We start from the raw sequence: 19,075 nt of genomic DNA, 5'->3' as shown, positions 1-19,075 counted from the left end.
ACCTCTTCATGAACCCAAGCCCCTCACACTCCGAGCTTCAGTTACTCTTTACAATCAGATGACTTTTTATATTGGTTGGGCCTGGTGGCTCACAACTATAATCCCAGCACTCTGGGAGGCTAGGGTGAGAGGATTACTTGAGCCCAGGAGGTTTCAAGACCAGACTGGGCAACATGGTGAGACCTCATCTCTACACTAAATTAAATAAATTAGCCAGGCAGGGTGGTCCACGCCTACAGTCCCAGCTATTTGAAAGGTTGAGGCGGAAGGATTGCCTGAGCCTAGCAGGTTAAGGCAGCAGTAGCCTTGATTGTGCTACCACACTCCAACCTGGGTGACAGACTCCGAATTTAAAAAAAAAATCAGATGACTTTTTTTTTTTTTTGAGTTGGAGTCTCACTCTGTCGCCCAGACTGGAGTGCAGTGACCGCTCCCGGCCACCGCAGCCTCGACATGCTGGGCTCCGGCGATCCTTCTGCCTCAGCCTTCCAAGTAGCTAGAACTACAGGCGCGTGCTACCACGCCCGGCTAATTTTTGATTTATTGTAGAGATGAGGTCTCGCTAAGTTGCCCAGGCGGGTCTTGAACCCACAGGCTCAGGCAATCCACTCACCTCAGCCTCCCAAAGGCACGGGATTACAGGCTGAGCCACCGAGCCCAGCTTCAGATGACTTTTTATAATGTTTGTAACTAACTCAGAAAGTACCACTTAGTAGCAAACTCAGCTCTAGGGGCAACTTCCCAGGTTCATCATGAATCTTTTTGAAGGTGCCCTCCCAAACCCTTGCAAAGTTGTCATCAGCACCCAGCATCTATCTACTCAGCATTCCCAGCAACTGTGCCAAACAACTAATCTAGGTTCATTTCCTGCTTTCAACACAATCATATACTTACCATAACCAAATAACGTAAGGACCTCTTGATTCACTATACTGAGCCAAGGAGAGACAAACATTCCAATTCTCCACTATTCAATTATACTAAATAATAAATCATGTGCTGCTCTGTTAGTATCAAGTGGCCCGAATCAATTCTAAGAGCTCATTCAGTTTCAGGAAGCAGCTTACTTCCTCCTTCCAAGCAAGTTTCACCGAAAATAACAAAGAATAAACCTTCAAGCTTCATGTGATTTTTGAGGCCTTTGGCTCCAAAATTTATTTTGTTAAAGTTTTTCCCCTGTCATCATTAAATGGGGCATTATTGGCTTAACAACAACTCATGTCTTACTTCATTTAGGGTCTCTTAAAACTACTTCAGGTTTAATTTTTAATTGCATCAAGGCAATTCTTCCAAATAAGTTCACAACAGACACATCCTGTTTTGTTCCTGGTTCTGTGGGAAATGAATACTTAATAAAACTATACTTTATAGACACACACTTCCGGGAATATCATCTGACAGAAATTACAAAACCAATTTAAACGGAGACACTGTTTCTTGACATCTAAGTGATAGAAACATCTTAACTGTGCAAGTCACTGAAATATTTTATTTAACATTCTTGACACTACTTTCTGAGTGACAGAAAAAGAAATAAAAAGCACACTTTTTATATCACTTATGGTTTTCATATAACTGCCATTGTTAGTCTCTTATATAGCACTGAGACTGAAGAAAAAAATCTTAAATCTTTCTTATTTTATTTTTTTATTTAACTTTTTTTTTTTGGAGGGGGGAGAATCACGGTCTCAACTCTGTCACCCAGGCTAGAAAGCAATCACAGCTCACCACAGCCTCGACCTCCTGGGTGCAAGTGAATCCTTCCACCTCAGCCTCCTGAGTAGCCTGGGACAACAGACACACACCACTATGCCCAGCTTTTTTTTTCCCTTTTTGTCTTTGTGGAGATGAAGTCTCACTATGTTGCCCAAGCTGGTCTCAGACTCCTGAGCTCAAGCAATCCTCTGACCTTAGCCTCTGAGAGTGCTAGGATTACAGGCATAAGCCACCGCACCTGGCCAAAAAAACTTTCTTAAAAAACACCCTGGATTTAAACAAAATGCAAATGATCATTTTGATAGGTGAATTACTGGTAAAAGAAATATTACTTTCAATTTACAAGGACTAAAAAGCTGATTTGATAAGATTACAAATCAAACCCAGGTATACTCCCAAGGAAAATTAAGACATTATATTTCAGAAATGTTTCTGTTTTCACATTAAATTTTATTAAAATCTATAAGTCTAAAATTAATTCAAACATAGTTTTTAAAAATGTATTAAAAAATACATTTAAAAAATGTATTTTCCTTAACATAGTATGTATTTTCCTTAACATAGTATGACCTTGAATTTACAGTGCTTGTTCAAAGGCCAGGTGGTATGCTAAGGGTTCAATAAATATAAGCCCACGTGTTTAAACCTCAGGAGGTCGGTTAAGCGGCCACAATTCCAATAAATCTGTTCCAATGATCCCTTCTTACCCCACACAAGCACTCTTGGTCACAGAGGAATGATCTAATTCTACTACAAACCAGAAGAAATATTGAGGGAGTTAAGGCCACCAAAGCACAGAGCGAGTCCAAGCAAAAACATGACAAGGTATGTTGCCTGGCTGTTCTAGCAAAGAAATGTTGTTCCCTTCTCAAATGAGATTAACTTGCTTTGGAAGAGGACAAGACATTCCTATCAGCTGGCAAACATGAAAGTAAACATGCTAAGAAGGCTTGGCTGGGCTCTGGCCTGCAGAAACTAACATCAAAGACTTGCTGGGTCTGAGTTCTTTAGGCCACCTGGAGCAGAAATCTTTTGAGTTCCTGAGGCAGGGTGATGATTTAAAGCCAATTCTTCCACATTAAGCAAGTGCTGCCTTGGGGAGTAAGGTCTTCTTACTCATTAATTTCTAACTCTGAAATTGGGACAAAGCCACTTTCAAGTCCACCATGAATATTTTAGTGATGGAAAAAAAAAAATCAAACCTCAAGAATAAGAGACTCACAGCCAAAGGAAAACACAAATAAATACGGAATACTGAGTGTGACTACTAAATATCTTAAAAGACAATATTGAAGATTATATTTGCATAATTCTTCCAAGCAGAAGCTGGGTTTTTAAAAAATGCTGTTAGTATAACTTTTTCTACATCTATCAACATTCCATTCCCTTCTATATGTCTCTGTAAGTAGGTTAGACAAGTTCCTTGGACAAAAAAACTCCATAGCATGTTTTATTTTTTTATTTCCCCTTGAACACACACACATTGATTAATTAAGCACTAAGAAATTGTTCCCACCACTACAGTGAAACTGCCTTCTCCTGTTTACCAGTGACCACTAATTGGAACCCAACAACTTCTCACATACCACCGTCTAATTTTTCCATAGCACCTAACACCAGTAACTACTTTTCTGTATCTTAGAATTTTTTGTTTCTTTGGAGCCCATGACTTAACATTCTCCCAGTTTCCCTCCTATCTCACTGCCTGTTCAATTCAGCTTCCTTTACCAAATCTATTTCTTCCTGCTGCTGCTATAAAAATGGTCCCAAGGTTCTGTCCTTGGCCCTCATGTCTCCCACTACAGTCTTCCTCCCTGATCTAATCTACTCTTATGGCTCCCCTGTCTTTGTCTCCAGTCCTGGTCTCTCACACAAACTAGGTGTGCAAAGCTCCACAAGGATATTCCATCTAAAATGCCGAATGCTCCAAACCCATCATTATAAATCATGTCCCCAATTTGTTCATCATCCTGTCATTCATTCACACACACACCCCTTCTAGTGAGCACTTACCATGGGTCCAGGCACTATATCAAATACTTCACACGTATCAACTTTTTCAGTTCTCACAAGAGTCCAGTGAAGAAGCAGCTATCCTCATTTTACAGAAGGGGAACCCCAAACAGAGAGATTGAATAATTTGAATAATTAGCTAATAAGTGATAGAGTCAAGTTTCAAACCAGTCGGTCTGATTTCACAGATCATGTTTTAAACAAATATACTACCTCCCAGTTGCCTAATCCTGAAACTTGTTCATGCTTCCCCACAGCCAGGCACTCTGCACTTGGTCCTGCAACCAATAGGTTCCTCCTGTTTGGCCCTCTTTTCCATTTTCACTGATACTACTGCACTTTAGTCTTCAATGACACTTACTTCCTCTCTCATCTATTTACCTATCACTCTCTTGCTCAAAAATCAGTGGCTCACAGTTCTCCACTGCCTATAGGATAAAGTCAAAACTCTCCAGCCTCAACTACCACCTCTCTTCTTCACAGCCATCATGTTCCAGTTAGAAAGGATATGTATCTTACTTTTTTGACTGGCCAGCATCTAAACTCTTTCTTTTTTTTGAGCTGGAGTCTGTCACCCAGGCTGGAGTGCAGTGGCACACTCACAGCTACAGCAGCCTCCACCTGCTGAGCTTAGGTGATCCTTCTACCTTAGCCTTCCAAGTAGCTGGAACTACAGGTGCACGCCACCATGCCCAGCTAATTTTTTTATTTATTGTACATATGAGGTCTTACCAAGTTGCCAAGTGGTCTCAAATCCCTAGGCTCAGTCAATGCTCTTGTTTCCACCTCCCAAAGTGCTGGGATTATAGGTGACCATACCCAGACTAAATCTAGCCCACTAGCCAAATTCTTATGTTTGGAGAAATCCCTGCCTCCTAATGTAGAAGTTGAAAATGTCAACGTATCCTTTCCACACCTCCTCTGCAGTTAGCACCTAGTGCCATGCCCATCAGGTACATCAGACTTTGTGAACTGGAAAGTAGGGACCATGGAGAACTCTTCCCCACAGAAAGAACAGTTTCAAGAAGATTTGAGTTCTAGGGCAGCACTCAGTGTCCAGGGTCAGATGTGTTCCACAGTACAAGTACAACCTATCCTCTGTTGGCAGCAGCATTTTCCTTATGATTCCTCGCTGAAGTAACTAGTATAGTCAGCAGGACAGATCAGGCTGCAGGGCTCCACAGCTGTTGTTTCAGCATCATGGTGATTCTTTTACTTTTTATTTTTATTTTTTGCATTGGAGTCTTACTCTGTCACCCAGGCTGGACTGCAGTGGCACTCACGGCCACTGCAGCCTCAACCTGCTAAACTCAGGCAATCCTTCTGCTTTAACCTTCCATGTAGCTGGAACTACAGTCACGCACCACATGCCCAGGATAAGGTCTCAGCAAGTTGCCCAGGCTGGTCTCGAACCCCTAAGCTCAGACAATCCTCTTGTCTCTGCCTCCCAAAGTGCTGGGATTACGGGCATGAGCCACCATGCCTGGCCAACACAGTGATCCTGTATTCTACCCAGCATCCTTTTAAAAAATCCCCTTTTGGCTTAAATCAGCCAGTTTGGCTGTTTCCAAGTAAGCACTCTGACTGGTAATTCAGTCAAGCTGGATACCTCACTTACTTCAAAAAATGACTTTTGTTTCCCTGCCTCATACAACATTGCCCTGTTTCTTTCAACTTGAATTTTCCTCTGCCTTCTCCATTAGTCAACATCCTTCCTATCCTTTAATGCCCAGTACAAGTTCTACTTTCCCCATAAATATAACACCTAACACTTACTGAGCACTTTCTAAAAGGCAGGCACTCTTCACATTTAATCTTCACAAGAACACTAGGAGGTAGATATTAACATCAGCCCTAGTCTACAGTTGAGGAAACAGCAGCAAAAAGCAATGTGAGTAAATTGCCCAAGGTCACACAGTTAGTGAAAAGTGACAGAGCCTGAATCAAAATCCAGGAAATCCAACTCCAAAGCCCTTCCCTTTTTGGGGAGGGGGCATTGGAGTCTCACTCCATCACCCAGGCTAGAGTGCAGTGGCACGCACACTCACTACCACACCAATGTCGACCTGCTGCACTCAGGCAATCCTTCCGCGTCAGCCTTCCAAGAAGCCAGAACTACAGGCACGCTACCATGCCCAGCTAATTTTTTGATTTATTGTAGAGGTGAGGTCTCACCAAGTTGCCCAGGCTGTTCTCAAACCCGTGGGCTCAGGCAATCCCCTCACCTCGGCTTCCCAAAGTGCTGGGATTACAGGTTTAAGCCACCGTGCCTGGCCCACAGCCCTTCTCTTAACCAAGGATCAAGAAATCACAGCCCATGAGCCAAATCTAGCCCACTAGCCAAATATGGTTCACTGGTTTTTTGTTTGTTTGTTTTCCGAGTTGGAGTCTCACTCTGTTGCCCAGGCTGGGGTGCAGTGGCACGCTCACAGCCACCCCAGTGTTGACCCACTGGGCTCCGGTGATCCTTCTGCCTCAGCCTTCCAAAAAGCCAGAACTACAGGCACATGCTACCACACCCAACTAATTTTTCGATTTTATTGCAGAGATGAGGTCTTGCCAAGTTGCTCAGGCTAGTCCCAAATCCGTGGGCTCAGGCAATCCTCTCACTTCAGCCTCCCAAAATGCTGGGATTATAGGCTTGAGCCACTGCACCCCGTCCACCGTCTGTTTTTACACCCCCATGATCTAAGAACAGTTTTTCATTTTTGAAAAACCAAAATGGTAATATTACATGACCCATAAAACTATATGAAATTCACTTTCCACATTCAAATATAAAAGTTTTATTGAAACATAGTCAAATACTACGGCTGCTTTCATGCTACAAATGCAGAGCTGAGTAATTCTGACAGAGACAGTACGGCCCAGAAAGCCCACAAAGACTCAAATATTTGCTGTCTGACCCTTGAACAAAAAAGTTTAAGAGCTCATTTGTAACCACTACATTATATTGCCTCTCTTAAAAAGCCTTCCCTGATCCCTTACTTCTCCCAAGCTGAAAGAAATTTCCCCCCTCTCTGTATTTGCATGGCATTTACATTACATTTCTTTTTCTTCTTAGCAGACTAAATTCATTGAAGGCAGGAAGTAATCTTTTGCACTTTGTATTCTCCTTGGTGACTCATTTACTTTTGGCAATCAATAAATGCTTGCTGATTTTCAATAAAATACTGCAGTGTGAACTTTTAAACAGATTTCATTTACATGATATGATTCATTAACATGAATATGAATATGAACATGAATATGAATCATAGAAATCATAGACTGGACTCAATATTGGCAGGATGGGTAAAAACAGGCACCCTCAACTACTATTATTAGGTGTACAAATTGAGATAACCTTTCTGAAGGGCAGTTTTGCCTTGTTCATTGAATACCATGAAGGTATGCATTTTTTTTCTTTTTTTTTTTCTTCTTCTTTTTTTGGGGAGTTCTGTTTGTTTGTTTGTTTTGAGTTGGAGTCTGAAGTCTCACTCTGTTGCCCAGACTGGAGTGCAGTGGCCGCTCCCAGCCACTGCAGCCTCGACCTGCTGGGCTCCGGCAATCCTTCTGCCTCAGCCTTCCAAGTAGCTGGAACTACAGGTGTGCGCTACCACACCCGGTTAATTTTTGATTTATTGTAGAGATGAAGTCTTGCCAAGTTGCCCAGGCGGGTCTCAAACCCGCGGGCTCAGGCAATCCACTCACCTCAACCTCCCAAAGCACGGGATTACAGGCTGAGCCACCGAGCCCAGCAAGGTGTGCATTTCTTAGGACTCAGAATTCTACTGCTGAAAGTTTAGCCTAAGAAAACAAGCAGACTAGCACGCAAAAAATTATGCAATAATAGTCATAAGAGTTAACACACTTACTAAGTACATATTACATTTCAGGCACTGAATTAAACCATTTAAATGCAGAACCCTTACAGTAGAGAGTACTTACAACGCTTAGAGTAAACACTGTAATTAATTAGCCTTGTTGCATAGATAATAGAGACTTGAAAGGTAAAATAATGTGTCCAAGGTTAAGGGATTACAGATGACTTTTTTTTAAGTTGATTTTGATGTTAGTCTTTTCTAAATTTTCTACTGCAATAAGCATGTATTAAATGTACAACTTTTTACAGTAGTAAGATAGCACAGAAACCTTACTCCTGCTATTTTTTTCTTTGGAAATTTAGGAAAGTTGGGCATGATGGCTCACACCTGTAATTCCAGCACTTTGGGAAGCAGAGGCAAGAGGACTGCCAGAGTCCAGGGGCTCAAGACCAAAGCTGGGCAACTTGGCAAGACCTCATCCTACAATAAATCAAAAAATTAGCTGGGCACGTGGTGCCAGCTACTTTGAAGGCTGAGGTGGAAGGATCATCTGAGTCCAGCAGGTTGAGGCTGCAGTGGTCATAAACGTGCCACTGCACTCCAGCCTGGGGGACAGAGTAAGACTCTTACTCAAAAAAAAAAAAAAAAAAAGGAAATTTAGGAAAAATAACCCAGAACAAAACAAGCAGATATTCTTTTTCTTTTACTTTGAAAAATATGGAAAGTCAACATCCTGGACTTTGAAACAAGAATACTATTTACTCACAAAAAAACAGCCTTGAGAACAATATTCTAGATCCTATGTGCTTCCCACATAGGCTCCCTCAGCCAGTTCATGATTTTGGCAATATGCAAGTAGTCTGAAAATTATGTTGTGGCTTGTACTATATAAAGACTCTTTGGACATGAGGATGGATTCATTTATAATCACTGCAATTTACAGAGGAAGAGTCTTACCCTCTATGCAAATCTCCAGGGGTATTACACACCCCAAATCACTAAGTTTGGGGCTTTTCTGGATTCAAGTAGTTCTGCCTCCAACCCCAAAACACTAGTCAATGATTTCTTTCCATATCTACACTGAAAGGCAAATGCTTCCAAACCAGGTCTATTAAATGCTAAGATGGTCATGTAAAAACTCCCAAGTCACACCTTACCTCTTCTGGCACAATAATTAATGGATACTTGTCCTCAGATAAAAAGTTGAAAAGAACCCATACTTTAAATGCATCTTCTTCCGTAATGAGCAGGGGACTCTTTGTGAGGTTTTTTTTGACACAGAGGGTCCAACACATCCTATTGAATTCAACCTTGTCAAAGTTGTCTTGGACCTGGAAAGAAATGAAGAAAAATTCTAACAAATCAGTCCAAAATAAGCAGTATGTACGGCAAGTAATAAAGACAACGCCTACTTCAGGCTTCCATTTTAATCAACCTAATTAACCATATCCTATATTACTCTAGGTACTACATTTTCATGTTAAGGAGACAGGACTTTATCTGAACTGACAGAGTTAAAGGGAGTAACAGACACAAGACACAATCTTCATTTTTAAAGCCATACTCTGAGACAATATGGAAGATGTACTAGAGAAGGCAGGAATGGGTAGCAGAACAATATGAGCAAAGCATTTCTGTAACCGAGCACCTTGCTTTAAAACGTTTTTAAAAGTTTTTACTTTTTCTTTTCTCTCTCTCCCTCTTAAAATGTAGCCTTGCCCACCAGACAGTCCCTTGCAGTGTGCTCACTTACATAAATACATGTTTGCTTAGTAGTTCCAGGGGCTAATCTTGAAACAAACCAGATGACAATGAACTTTCCCCCTTCAGGAGACTCCCTCAAGGCTGTGGTTAATGTGTGATTCCAAGATGGTGGCAGCCCATGGGGCAACACCAGATGGAGCAATAACTCAAGATAGTCATCAGAACAAGTCATGTGACCAGTATCCACGGTCATTCCCACATGCTTCCCATACCAAGTACCCTTTTATAAACTTCTTCACTGACACCAAGGTCTGCTGGATATGAGCCTGGCCATTTCCTGTTGGCTTTTGGAAGAAAGTCACTTTCCTTTCACCGTCTCTCGTCTCTGAGTTTGGTTTTGAGCAGTGAGCAGCTGAACTTTCAGTTACAAATTTGGTGCCCTGAGGAGCTGCACACTGCAGGTGGCTTAGCCTGTCTGCCTGGTTACCGACAGAGCAACTGCCTGTGGTACAGCTTCCCTGTCCATGCTACAGGGCAAGGTGACAACTGCTGGTAAGCACTGGTTGTTTATGGCTATCAGACCCTGTGGCTGGGACTCTCGGGACTTCCTGGTCGCTGCAATACACTTCTGTCTAAGGGATTCTCCCTTCTTCACCTTCACGACACCAGCTGTCTATTACATATCACTACTGCAAGGAAAGTGACACCAGAGGAGTTGATGCTCTTTGGAACTGGGTAAGTCACCTGGAATTCTCTGTCTCTGCTAAGGTGCCACTTGGGCTCTGCTCCTTTGGACTTAGCCATTCAAGGCACTATCTAGGCTCTCATGCCTTCTTTGGTGACCTAGCTGCTTGAGGGGCCATCTGAAGCTAGGATGAGAACTCAGGACTTTCACCAGCCCCTTCAGTGGGGAACAGTGAGAGCACTCCATTGGTCTGAATCTATAACTTTGTGTACTCCCATCTACTTTTGAGCCCTTATCTGTCTGCCTCTTATTATTCTTTTCTTCTAAGATAACTTACTCATCCTGCTCCATCTGGGAATTCAGCCTTGAAGGGAACAGCTCCCATCATCCTGGTCCTGACTTGATTGTCTTCTTTAATACTTCAAAGTATTTCTTGGAAGTGTGTCAAACTTTGTGGGGGAAGGAAGCATATGAACTATTCTGCAGGTTGTCTAAATGAGCCTGCCACCCTCCTGATGGTTCTCAGTGCTGTTTATGTGAGAATAAGATCAAAACCACCTGGGACAGGTCTTTGAACCATCCCAGTTCTCTTTTTCCCTTTTTGTCTGTTTGGCCCATTATTTGGTCTGTTGTTTTTGTTTCTGTTTGGAGAAGTATTAAATATAAATAACACCTGAAATTGGGGCAAGGCCTATTAATTAGGAAAAGCTATACAGGTGATCACTGGTCATCAAGCCTACTTGGGGAGTTTATGCCCTAATGTCCCTGGCCCTGGCTGTTTTGACTGTGCGGTCAAACTTACGTGGGCACACTGGGACTATGAGTGATATTTGCAAAATTGGTTGTGTCAGGCCAAAAGAGTCTATCTAGCCTCTGGCGATTTGGTTGGGAGAGACAACTAGTATAAGCACAGACACAGAATCAAGATGGGCAACAAAATCTCTATCCTGTCCAAAAGCCCCCTGGGTACATTTTAGCTGACTGGAAGACCTACAGCTATAAGCCTATGACTAAGAGAAGAGTGATTTGCTATTGCAATACTGTCTGGACTATGTATAGACTGGATGATGAAGAATATTGGTCTCTAAACGGAAGCACTGATATTGGACCCTAATGCAATTAGAAGTGTTTTGTCAAAAGTCGGAAAATGGGAAGAAATGCCTTATCTGTTACCAGCTTCTTCTCATTGTGAGACCAAAGTCATGTTTAAAAACTCCCCAAGCAGGCTTGATGACCAGTGATCACCTGTACAGCTTTTCCTAATTAACTTCAGGTATTACTTATATTTAATACTTCTCCAAACAGAAACAAAACAGACCAAATGATGGACCAAACAGACAGAAATGCCTTATGTCCAGGCTTTCGTGTTGCTGTAAAACCAGGACTCCGGTCAGTGATGAATATACTGTAGGCTGTACAGAGGAATGGGAAGAAGGTCCTTCCCAAATCAGACAGTCAGACACTGGAGGAAAAAGATGAGGAAGAGATGGGCCTCTTAAACACCCAAAATCCAGAGCTCCAGCACCTCAGCCTCACTGGCTGTGGGTATCCTGGCAGTCCCTCCCAAAGTGGCGTCGATGGCCACTTGGGTGACTTTGCCCATGGTGGTTGTGCCATCCCCAACATCTGTGGATACTGAGGCAACTACGCACGCCCCTGTGGCTGTTTAACCTATGCTGCCTCAGCACCAGATCCGAAGAAAGGGATGACTGTCCCACTTCCACCTCAATATCATTAAGGATTTGGAATGGTTTCCCTTTCTAAGGCCCGATGAGGCACCCAATTCAGACAGGGTAATACTATGACCAGAGTAGGGCGACACCCACTTAGGCGAGTCCCAGTGGGAGGGCTGAACCCAGAGGGGCAGTCTGCTGGGTATTAATCGACTTACTGCCATTCCCAACATCTGACTTACTAAACTGGAGAAGATTCAACCCACCTTATAGAAAGGACTCACAGAAAATGACTGATCTCTATGAATTCATCTTTGCTACCCATCAGACTACTTGAGCAGATGTTTGATCTTTTTAAACGTGACTTTGGGCTCAGATGAGAAGCAGCTGGTAACAGATAACGCAAACGAAGAGGCTTAGCACCTTTGTAAAGTAAACCTGAATGAAACCCCCAACCTGGCTAGGGAGATCCAGCTGTGAATCCTAACTGGGGACCTCCATCATGATGCGGATACAGCCCAGATGGATCACTACTGAACATGTATCCCAGTGGGACTAAGAAGGGGAACACTGAAGCAAAAGAGCTTAAACGAAGTTCAGGCAGTCATCCAAAAGGCCAGTGAGGACTCCCTTGAATTTTTGGAGTACATTTACCAAGCCTACTGCAGATACAATGATATAGCTCCCCCCAAATTTTATGATGGTAAATATGACCTTCACCCAGCAGAGTGCTTCCTGATATAAAAAGAAAGCTAAAGAAACAAGAAGGAATGAATTCTTCTCAGCAGATTCATATACATTTTAAAATATACAATGCCAGGGAAGCAAAGAAACAAAAACCAGCCACAATATACATGGAAAGAGTAAGAAAACCTCCACAGCAGAAAAAAGACAGAAATCAAGGCAAGCCTTTGGGCCACAATTAATGGGCATATTGCAAAGACAAGGGCCATTGGAAGGCTTACTGCACTAAGGAAAAAGAATGGAAGGGTCAGGAAACAATGAATCCATCCAGGTAAAGACAGAAGGAAAAACAAAACTATGACTCTGATAGCAAATAGGGATGCCCTGGGGGCACCCCTAGACCTCTCACAGCCAATTAAAAATTCTCCCCATGAGTCTGGGTACAATTAATAGCGGGAAACAAACATTGATTTCCTGGTCGATAATGGTGCCACTTATTCAGTCCTTAAACAACTGGACCAGGCCAGGTCCAGTGGCTCATGCCTGTAAACCTAACACTTTGGGAGGCTGAAGCAGGAGGACTACTTGAGCCTAGGAGTTGGAGACCAGTCTGGGCATATAGCAAGACCTCATCTCTACAAAACAATAAAAAAATTAGCTAGGTGTGGTGGCACTAGCCTGTAGTCCCAGCTACTCAGAAGGCCGAGATAAGAGAATCACTTGAGTCCAGAAGGCTGAGGCAGCAGTGAGCTATGATTGTACCACTGCACTGCAACCTGGGTGATGGAGTAAGACCCCAACTCAAAACATTTAAATAATAAAATAAATCAATAAAATAAGCTAATGTAAAATATCTTTAAAAAAAGCAAAAACAAAAACTGGACCCACAACTCGAGGGTGGACCCCCTGTCTCTGAACAGTGGCTGCTCCCTGTGAAATCTTACAGGAAGTGGAAAAGTTTACCCTAGGGCAGCCAATCACTGTGTTCATACCTCATCAGGTGCTGATTCTGCTAGAACAAAAAGGTTACTGGCTTCCTCCAGGGTGAATAGGCAAGTATCAGGCCATCCTTCTGGATGACTCGAATGTCACTTTGTAAATCACTGCAGGTCTAAACCCAGTCACTCTGCTTCCAGCCCCGGAGCTCGATTAGAGGTTGGAACATGACTGTATGGAGATCCTTGATGCGGTTTATTCTAGCAAGTCAAACCTGTCAGATTAGCCAATGGATGCCCCAGACTGGGAAATGTGTACTGATGGAAGCAGCTTCATGGAGGATGTGCAAGGCAGAGCTGGGTATGCTGTAGTAGCCGCGGGTAAGAAAATAGAGGTTTGCACCCTCCCTGCTGGCAACTCTGCCCAAAAGGCCAATCTGTTTGCTCTCACTAAGGCTTTAGAGCTGCCCCTAGGAAAGTGAGATAATATCTACATTGACTCTAAATATGCCTTCATGGTAGTACATGCTTCATGGGGTTGTCTGGAAAGAGAGAGGACTTCTGACATCAGGAAATAAGTACATCAAACATCCAATAGAGATTCTGGCCCTAAAGGAGGCGGTCCCGTTGCCTGCTCAAGTTGCTATCAAGTACTGTCCCAGACATCAGAAAGAAGTTTCCCAGATAGCCCAAGGGAACCAAGTGGCTGATAAAGCTACAGAACAGGTTTAGTGAAATAGTCCAAGATATTCATCCAACTGTGCCTCACCTATACATTTTTTTTTTTTTTTTTTGCACAAGAGGTGCAAATGTTTGGTACTTTAACATCCCATTTAGATTTATTAGACTTTAAACCTTATTACACTGAGCAGGATGATGGGCATGCCGTGACTAGGGATTTATCCATATAGACTCTAATTCACTCAAAGACTAATTTCATGGGATGATCTTACTTCTTGAGGCCTTAGTCTACCCAAATTTAAAACATCAGCACAGCCAGGCTCAGTGGCTCAGCCTGTAATCCCAGCACTTTGGGAAGTTGAGGTGAGTGGATTGCCTGAGCCTGCAGGTTCAAGACCAGCCCGGGGAACTTGGCGAGACCTCGTCTCCACAACTAAAAAAAAAAAATTAGCTGGGCATGGTATCATGTGCCTGTAGTTCTGTCTACTTGGAAGGCTGAGGCAGAAGGATCACTGCAGCCCAGCGGGTCAACGCTGGGGTGGCCTCGAGTGTGCTACTGCACTCTAGTCTGGGCGACAGAGTGAGACTCCAACTCAAACAAACAAACAAACAAAAAAAAAAAAACACAAAAAATATCAGCACGAGGGAACACTCTATGGAAGAGATGCCTTAGTTGACCTAGTGCAACCATACCTCAGGGACCACACCTCCGAAGATCCATTCAGAAAATTACACAAGGATGCTACCTATTGTGTCAAGATAACCCAAAGGCTGAACGCCATCCCCCTAAAAAGGGGGTGCCATATAAGGAGATCTGCCCATTTCAAGACTGGCAAGTAGACTTTACACAAATGTCCAAGGCCAGTGGAAATTACAGATTCCTCCCGGTGTTCCTGGATATTTTCTCAAGAGGGGCTGAAGCCTACCCCACAAAGTCTGAAAGGGCCACAAAGATAGTCAAGGTTTTCTGAGAGTTAATTCCCTGATTTGGACCTCCATGTTCTAGACAGAATGACCATGGCTCTTCCTTTGTTTCAGAAGTCACCCAGAAGATAAATCAAGCATTACAGATTAAATGGAAATTACATTTGTCATGCCAGGTCACAGTTGACAGAAAAGATGGAGAAAATGAATCACACTTTAAAGAAGACAATGGCCAAACTCTGCCAGGAAACAGACCTAAGTTGGGATAAAGTCTTACCTATTGCCTTACTTGGGATCAGGGTAATACCCCAACGTGGGCTTGGGTCAAGGCCTTTTGAAATTATTTATGGAAGACCCTTTCAGACTCCCTTGTCAGGAGTCCTGCCTTTGGATCTCATGAATGAGAGCACCTGGGACAAATGTCACTAAGTGTGCATCACTTCGTTCTTTTCAGGTCTACATATCCCACAGACGAGTTTCTCCACCTAGGAGACGAGGTGCTGTCAAAATTCTGGAGGAGCCAAGGGCTAGACCAGACCCAATAACTTGTTGCTGATCACCCATTCGTCAGTCAAGTTGCCTGGGGTTAAATCGTGGATATACCACTCTCGGGTAAAGGCTGCCCGGCTCCAGCCTGACCACACAGAACAGTCTGCCTGGACTCATAAACTGAGAAAGGATCTGAGACCACTACTTAAGAAGAAGAAATAAGAAAACCTTATAAATAAGTAAAACCGCTTATATACATACATACACACACACACACACACACACACATATATTTCTGTAAGATGCAGCTCTTACTAACCCTCGTGGCCTTAAGTGTGTTTTCCCCAGCTGTCACAAATAATCTTTTCCTGGAATGGGCACAACATTATGCAGAAAGCTTACAACAAGACAGTTGCTGGATCTGTGGTCTATTGCCTTTCTCCAGCACCTCTGGTCTGCCCTGGTGGGTTTCACCCATACAAGGGAATGACTGGCTATATTTACAATCATTCATTGAAACCTTTAGACAATGGTCACAGACAATTGTAACAAGAAGTAATGTATATAATTGGCCTATTAATGAAACACTTAACAGTTCTGGACATGGTAAGCCCTTTTCAATGAAAGCCACTAGACAGCGGGTAATAGCATTATCCACCTCCTTATCAAACTCTAAAGTACCAGTCCAAAGTATAAAGTCTCAGAACTCCCGCTATAAGGATGGTTTCTTTCAAATCTGGGATGGTTCCCTTTGGCTAACACCAACTTCAGGACACTTAAGTCAGGTAGCACCTCTATGCTGGGAGCAACGGAATCACACCTATGACTCATGGCCCAATCACACTCGAGAAATAGGCTGGATTCCCCAAGAACAATGCCAATATACTATGGTTCTGCAAGCAACAGATCTGTTTGCAACCGACTGGATCCAACGACCTGGCTTAAATTGGTATGCTCCCAATGGTACAGAATGGCTATGTGGCAGTAACCTGTGGCCCTGGTTGCCACCGGGATGGCTGGGAAGATGCACTCTAGGACTCCCATGGGTCCAAGGACGATGGACAAAGTCAATCAGTAAGCCGGCCAATCTTCCCCACCTAGTTGATAGATGGACCAGATCTGTATTCCATTGGTATGATCATTTAGCCTCAATCTTTGTGCCATCTCTGGGTCTGGAAAATGTCATCTGGCACATTGAGACCCTTACTAAGTATACCCAGAAGGCTCTTAATGACAGTTTCAAAAGTATCTCACTAATCAACACTGAAATGTCCTATATGCGCAAAGCTGTTTTGCAAAATCGCATGGCAATAGACATTTTAACTGCTGCCCAGGGGGGGACTTGTGCCATTATCAAAGAGGAATGTTGTGTGTATATCCCAGATAATTCAGGAAATGTCTCCCTGGCCCTCCAGGATATGAGCAAACAAATTAAGGCTATGGATGACCCCACACCATCGTTAAGTGAGTGGCTTGCATCTTGGTTTGGGTTTGGACTACCTTGGTGGAAGAAACTGCTCATAATCATTGCTATGATTGCAGGAATAGGCATACTTCTTTGTTGTGGATTGTACTGCTGCTGCACATTCTGCATGCAGATACAAGAGAGGCTCTCCCAGAGACTTCTGAGCCCTAAACCATGATGCTCCAACAAAGTTAGTCTGTAAATTCAGGTACTCAAGAATATTTCCAACTCCAAGTGGATCGGTTCCATTCCAAAGCCCCTAACTACGACCCCACTCAGCAGGAAGTAGCCAGATTGAGTTCGTCGGCCCCTTTCCATAGAAATGGAATGGAATTCGACAGTGGGGAGTTGTAACAGAGTACCTCATTTAAAAATGCATTTTAGGACAGGTGCGGTGGCTCAAGCCTGTAATCCCAGCACTTTGGGAGGCCAAGGTGAGAGGAATGCCTGAGCCCACGGGTTCGAGATCAGCTGGGCAACTTGGAGAGACCTCATCTCTACAATATATCAAAAAATTAGCCAAGTGTGGTGGCACATACTGGTAGTTCCAGACATTTGGAAAGCTGAGGGAGAAGGATCACCTGAGCCCAGCAGGTCGACGCTGAGGTGACTATGAGCATGCCACTACACTCCAGCCTGGGCAACAGAGTGAGACTCTAACTTAAAAAAAAAAAAAGCATTTTAAAAGTATTTTTAAATTTTCTCTCTCTTCCTCTTAAACTGTAGCCCTGAAACATGCTTGAGAAGCTTCTTCCCTCCGTTCGCCTACCAGACACTCTCTTGTGTTATGGTCTGATCAACACTCAGCTGCTAATAACTCCTGTTGCCAATAAAATTCAAGAGGCAGAGAACTGAAGAAAGAGGTTTATTTCTGAATTCAGAATTTAGGGAGTAAGAACCTGGTGTTTCTGGCACAAGTCTACTCACCCTTTAGGTTTCCCAGTTCATGTTGATAAGCTCAGGTATGTTGGTTGTTATAGATTAATATCAAACCACGTGACTGACAGAGAACTGTACAGAACGTCAGTTACAGCTGCATCTTGTCAATAATGACATTTAGAGTTCACATATTCTTGGTGCCAGTTACTAGGGGTAGCCCACCACTTCATTTCTCAGTAACTCCAGACAAAGGAGTCAATCAAGCTTACCACAGAGCATGGGAGTTAACAGAGCCTATTACAAAGTAAGATTTTATTCACTATAACATATCATTAATCAGTAGCTATAACAAGACAAAAGGGTGTACAAATTACAAAACATGGTTATATGGTTACCTCTAATTCTTCTAATCTGTGACTACTAATAAAAAGAAGTGACTAACAATTTATTTCTATCAGTTGAATGTACACAGACTACAGGGGAGTTAGGGATGCCTTGAAGTGACTTAGGAGGAACATATAGGTGATAAGAGAAGACACTCTCCTTAGCTAGGTCTAAGGAATATAAGTATGTGCAAGATCACTCATTTCGACCTCTCTTCAAGGGCTATGGCAAGATGGACAAGGTTTCCGTTTCACTTGCACTGTGTTCACTTATCTTACTATGTGCCTGCCTTTAGAGATTCCAGGGCTAATCTTGAAACAAAACAGATGGCAATGGAAGTCTCTCCCACCTGGAGATTACCTCAAGGCTGCGGTTAATCGACAACTCCAATATGGTTGCAGCTCATATACCAGATGGGGAGATAACTGAAGACAATCATCAGAATAAATCATGAAGACCAGCACCCATTGTCACTTCTGCATGGTTCCCATTCCAAGTTCACTTTTGTAAACCCCTTCCCTTAAGACACAAGCTGAAATGGTCTGCTGGAGGTATAAGCCTGGCCATATGCCCAACTGCTAGTTTTTGGAATAAAGTCACTTTCATTTCACCATCTCTCATCTCTCGAGTCTGACTTTGAACGGTGAGCAGCCAAGCTTGCTTTTGGTTACATTTCTTTTGGGAAAGATATGAACAAAGTGTTGTATCTATAAGGAAGAAGTTGGCTGCAGGGAGAAGTTTCACTCGAACTTCAGCTAGAATTTGAGGTTGGCAAACCAGTCCTCCAGCAGGAGGAAGGTATCCTTTGTCCTCTGCCTTTAGCACCTTGTCTCTGTCCAACACCATTTCCTATGCCCCCATCAAACATAACTGACTCTGTGGAGCGAAAATAGCAGCAGTAGCAGCAGCAATTGCTGCTGCTGCTATTTGGCCTGATCACCATTTACTGAAGACTTACTATATGCTAACCATTTTAAATGTCATTTCTCACTTAAATTTCGTATTGGTGCCGGGCTCGGTGGCTCAGCCTGTAATCT

General features: G+C 43.1%; 1 protein-coding gene across 1 annotated transcript in view; it reads right to left on the bottom strand.

Moving 5' to 3' along the window:
* The window catches only part of SWAP70 (SWAP switching B-cell complex subunit 70), a gene marked incomplete at its 5' end in the record, with an annotated part of 102,406 nt that overhangs the window by 40,241 nt on the left and 43,090 nt on the right, over positions 1-19,075 (bottom strand). Inside the window, one exon of the mRNA XM_008053708.1 lies at positions 8,693-8,866. Coding sequence (XP_008051899.1) covers positions 8,693-8,866 — 174 coding nt within the window. The remainder of the gene's footprint in view (positions 1-8,692; positions 8,867-19,075) is intronic.

This window comes from Carlito syrichta, unplaced genomic scaffold (genome assembly GCF_000164805.1).
Source record: "Carlito syrichta isolate Samal-C Ts95f unplaced genomic scaffold, Tarsius_syrichta-2.0.1 Scaffold288381, whole genome shotgun sequence".
Taxonomy (NCBI): domain Eukaryota; kingdom Metazoa; phylum Chordata; class Mammalia; order Primates; family Tarsiidae; genus Carlito; species Carlito syrichta.
The sequence above is the reverse complement of the archived record's forward strand: the minus strand, read 5'-3'. Positions and strand labels throughout refer to the sequence as shown.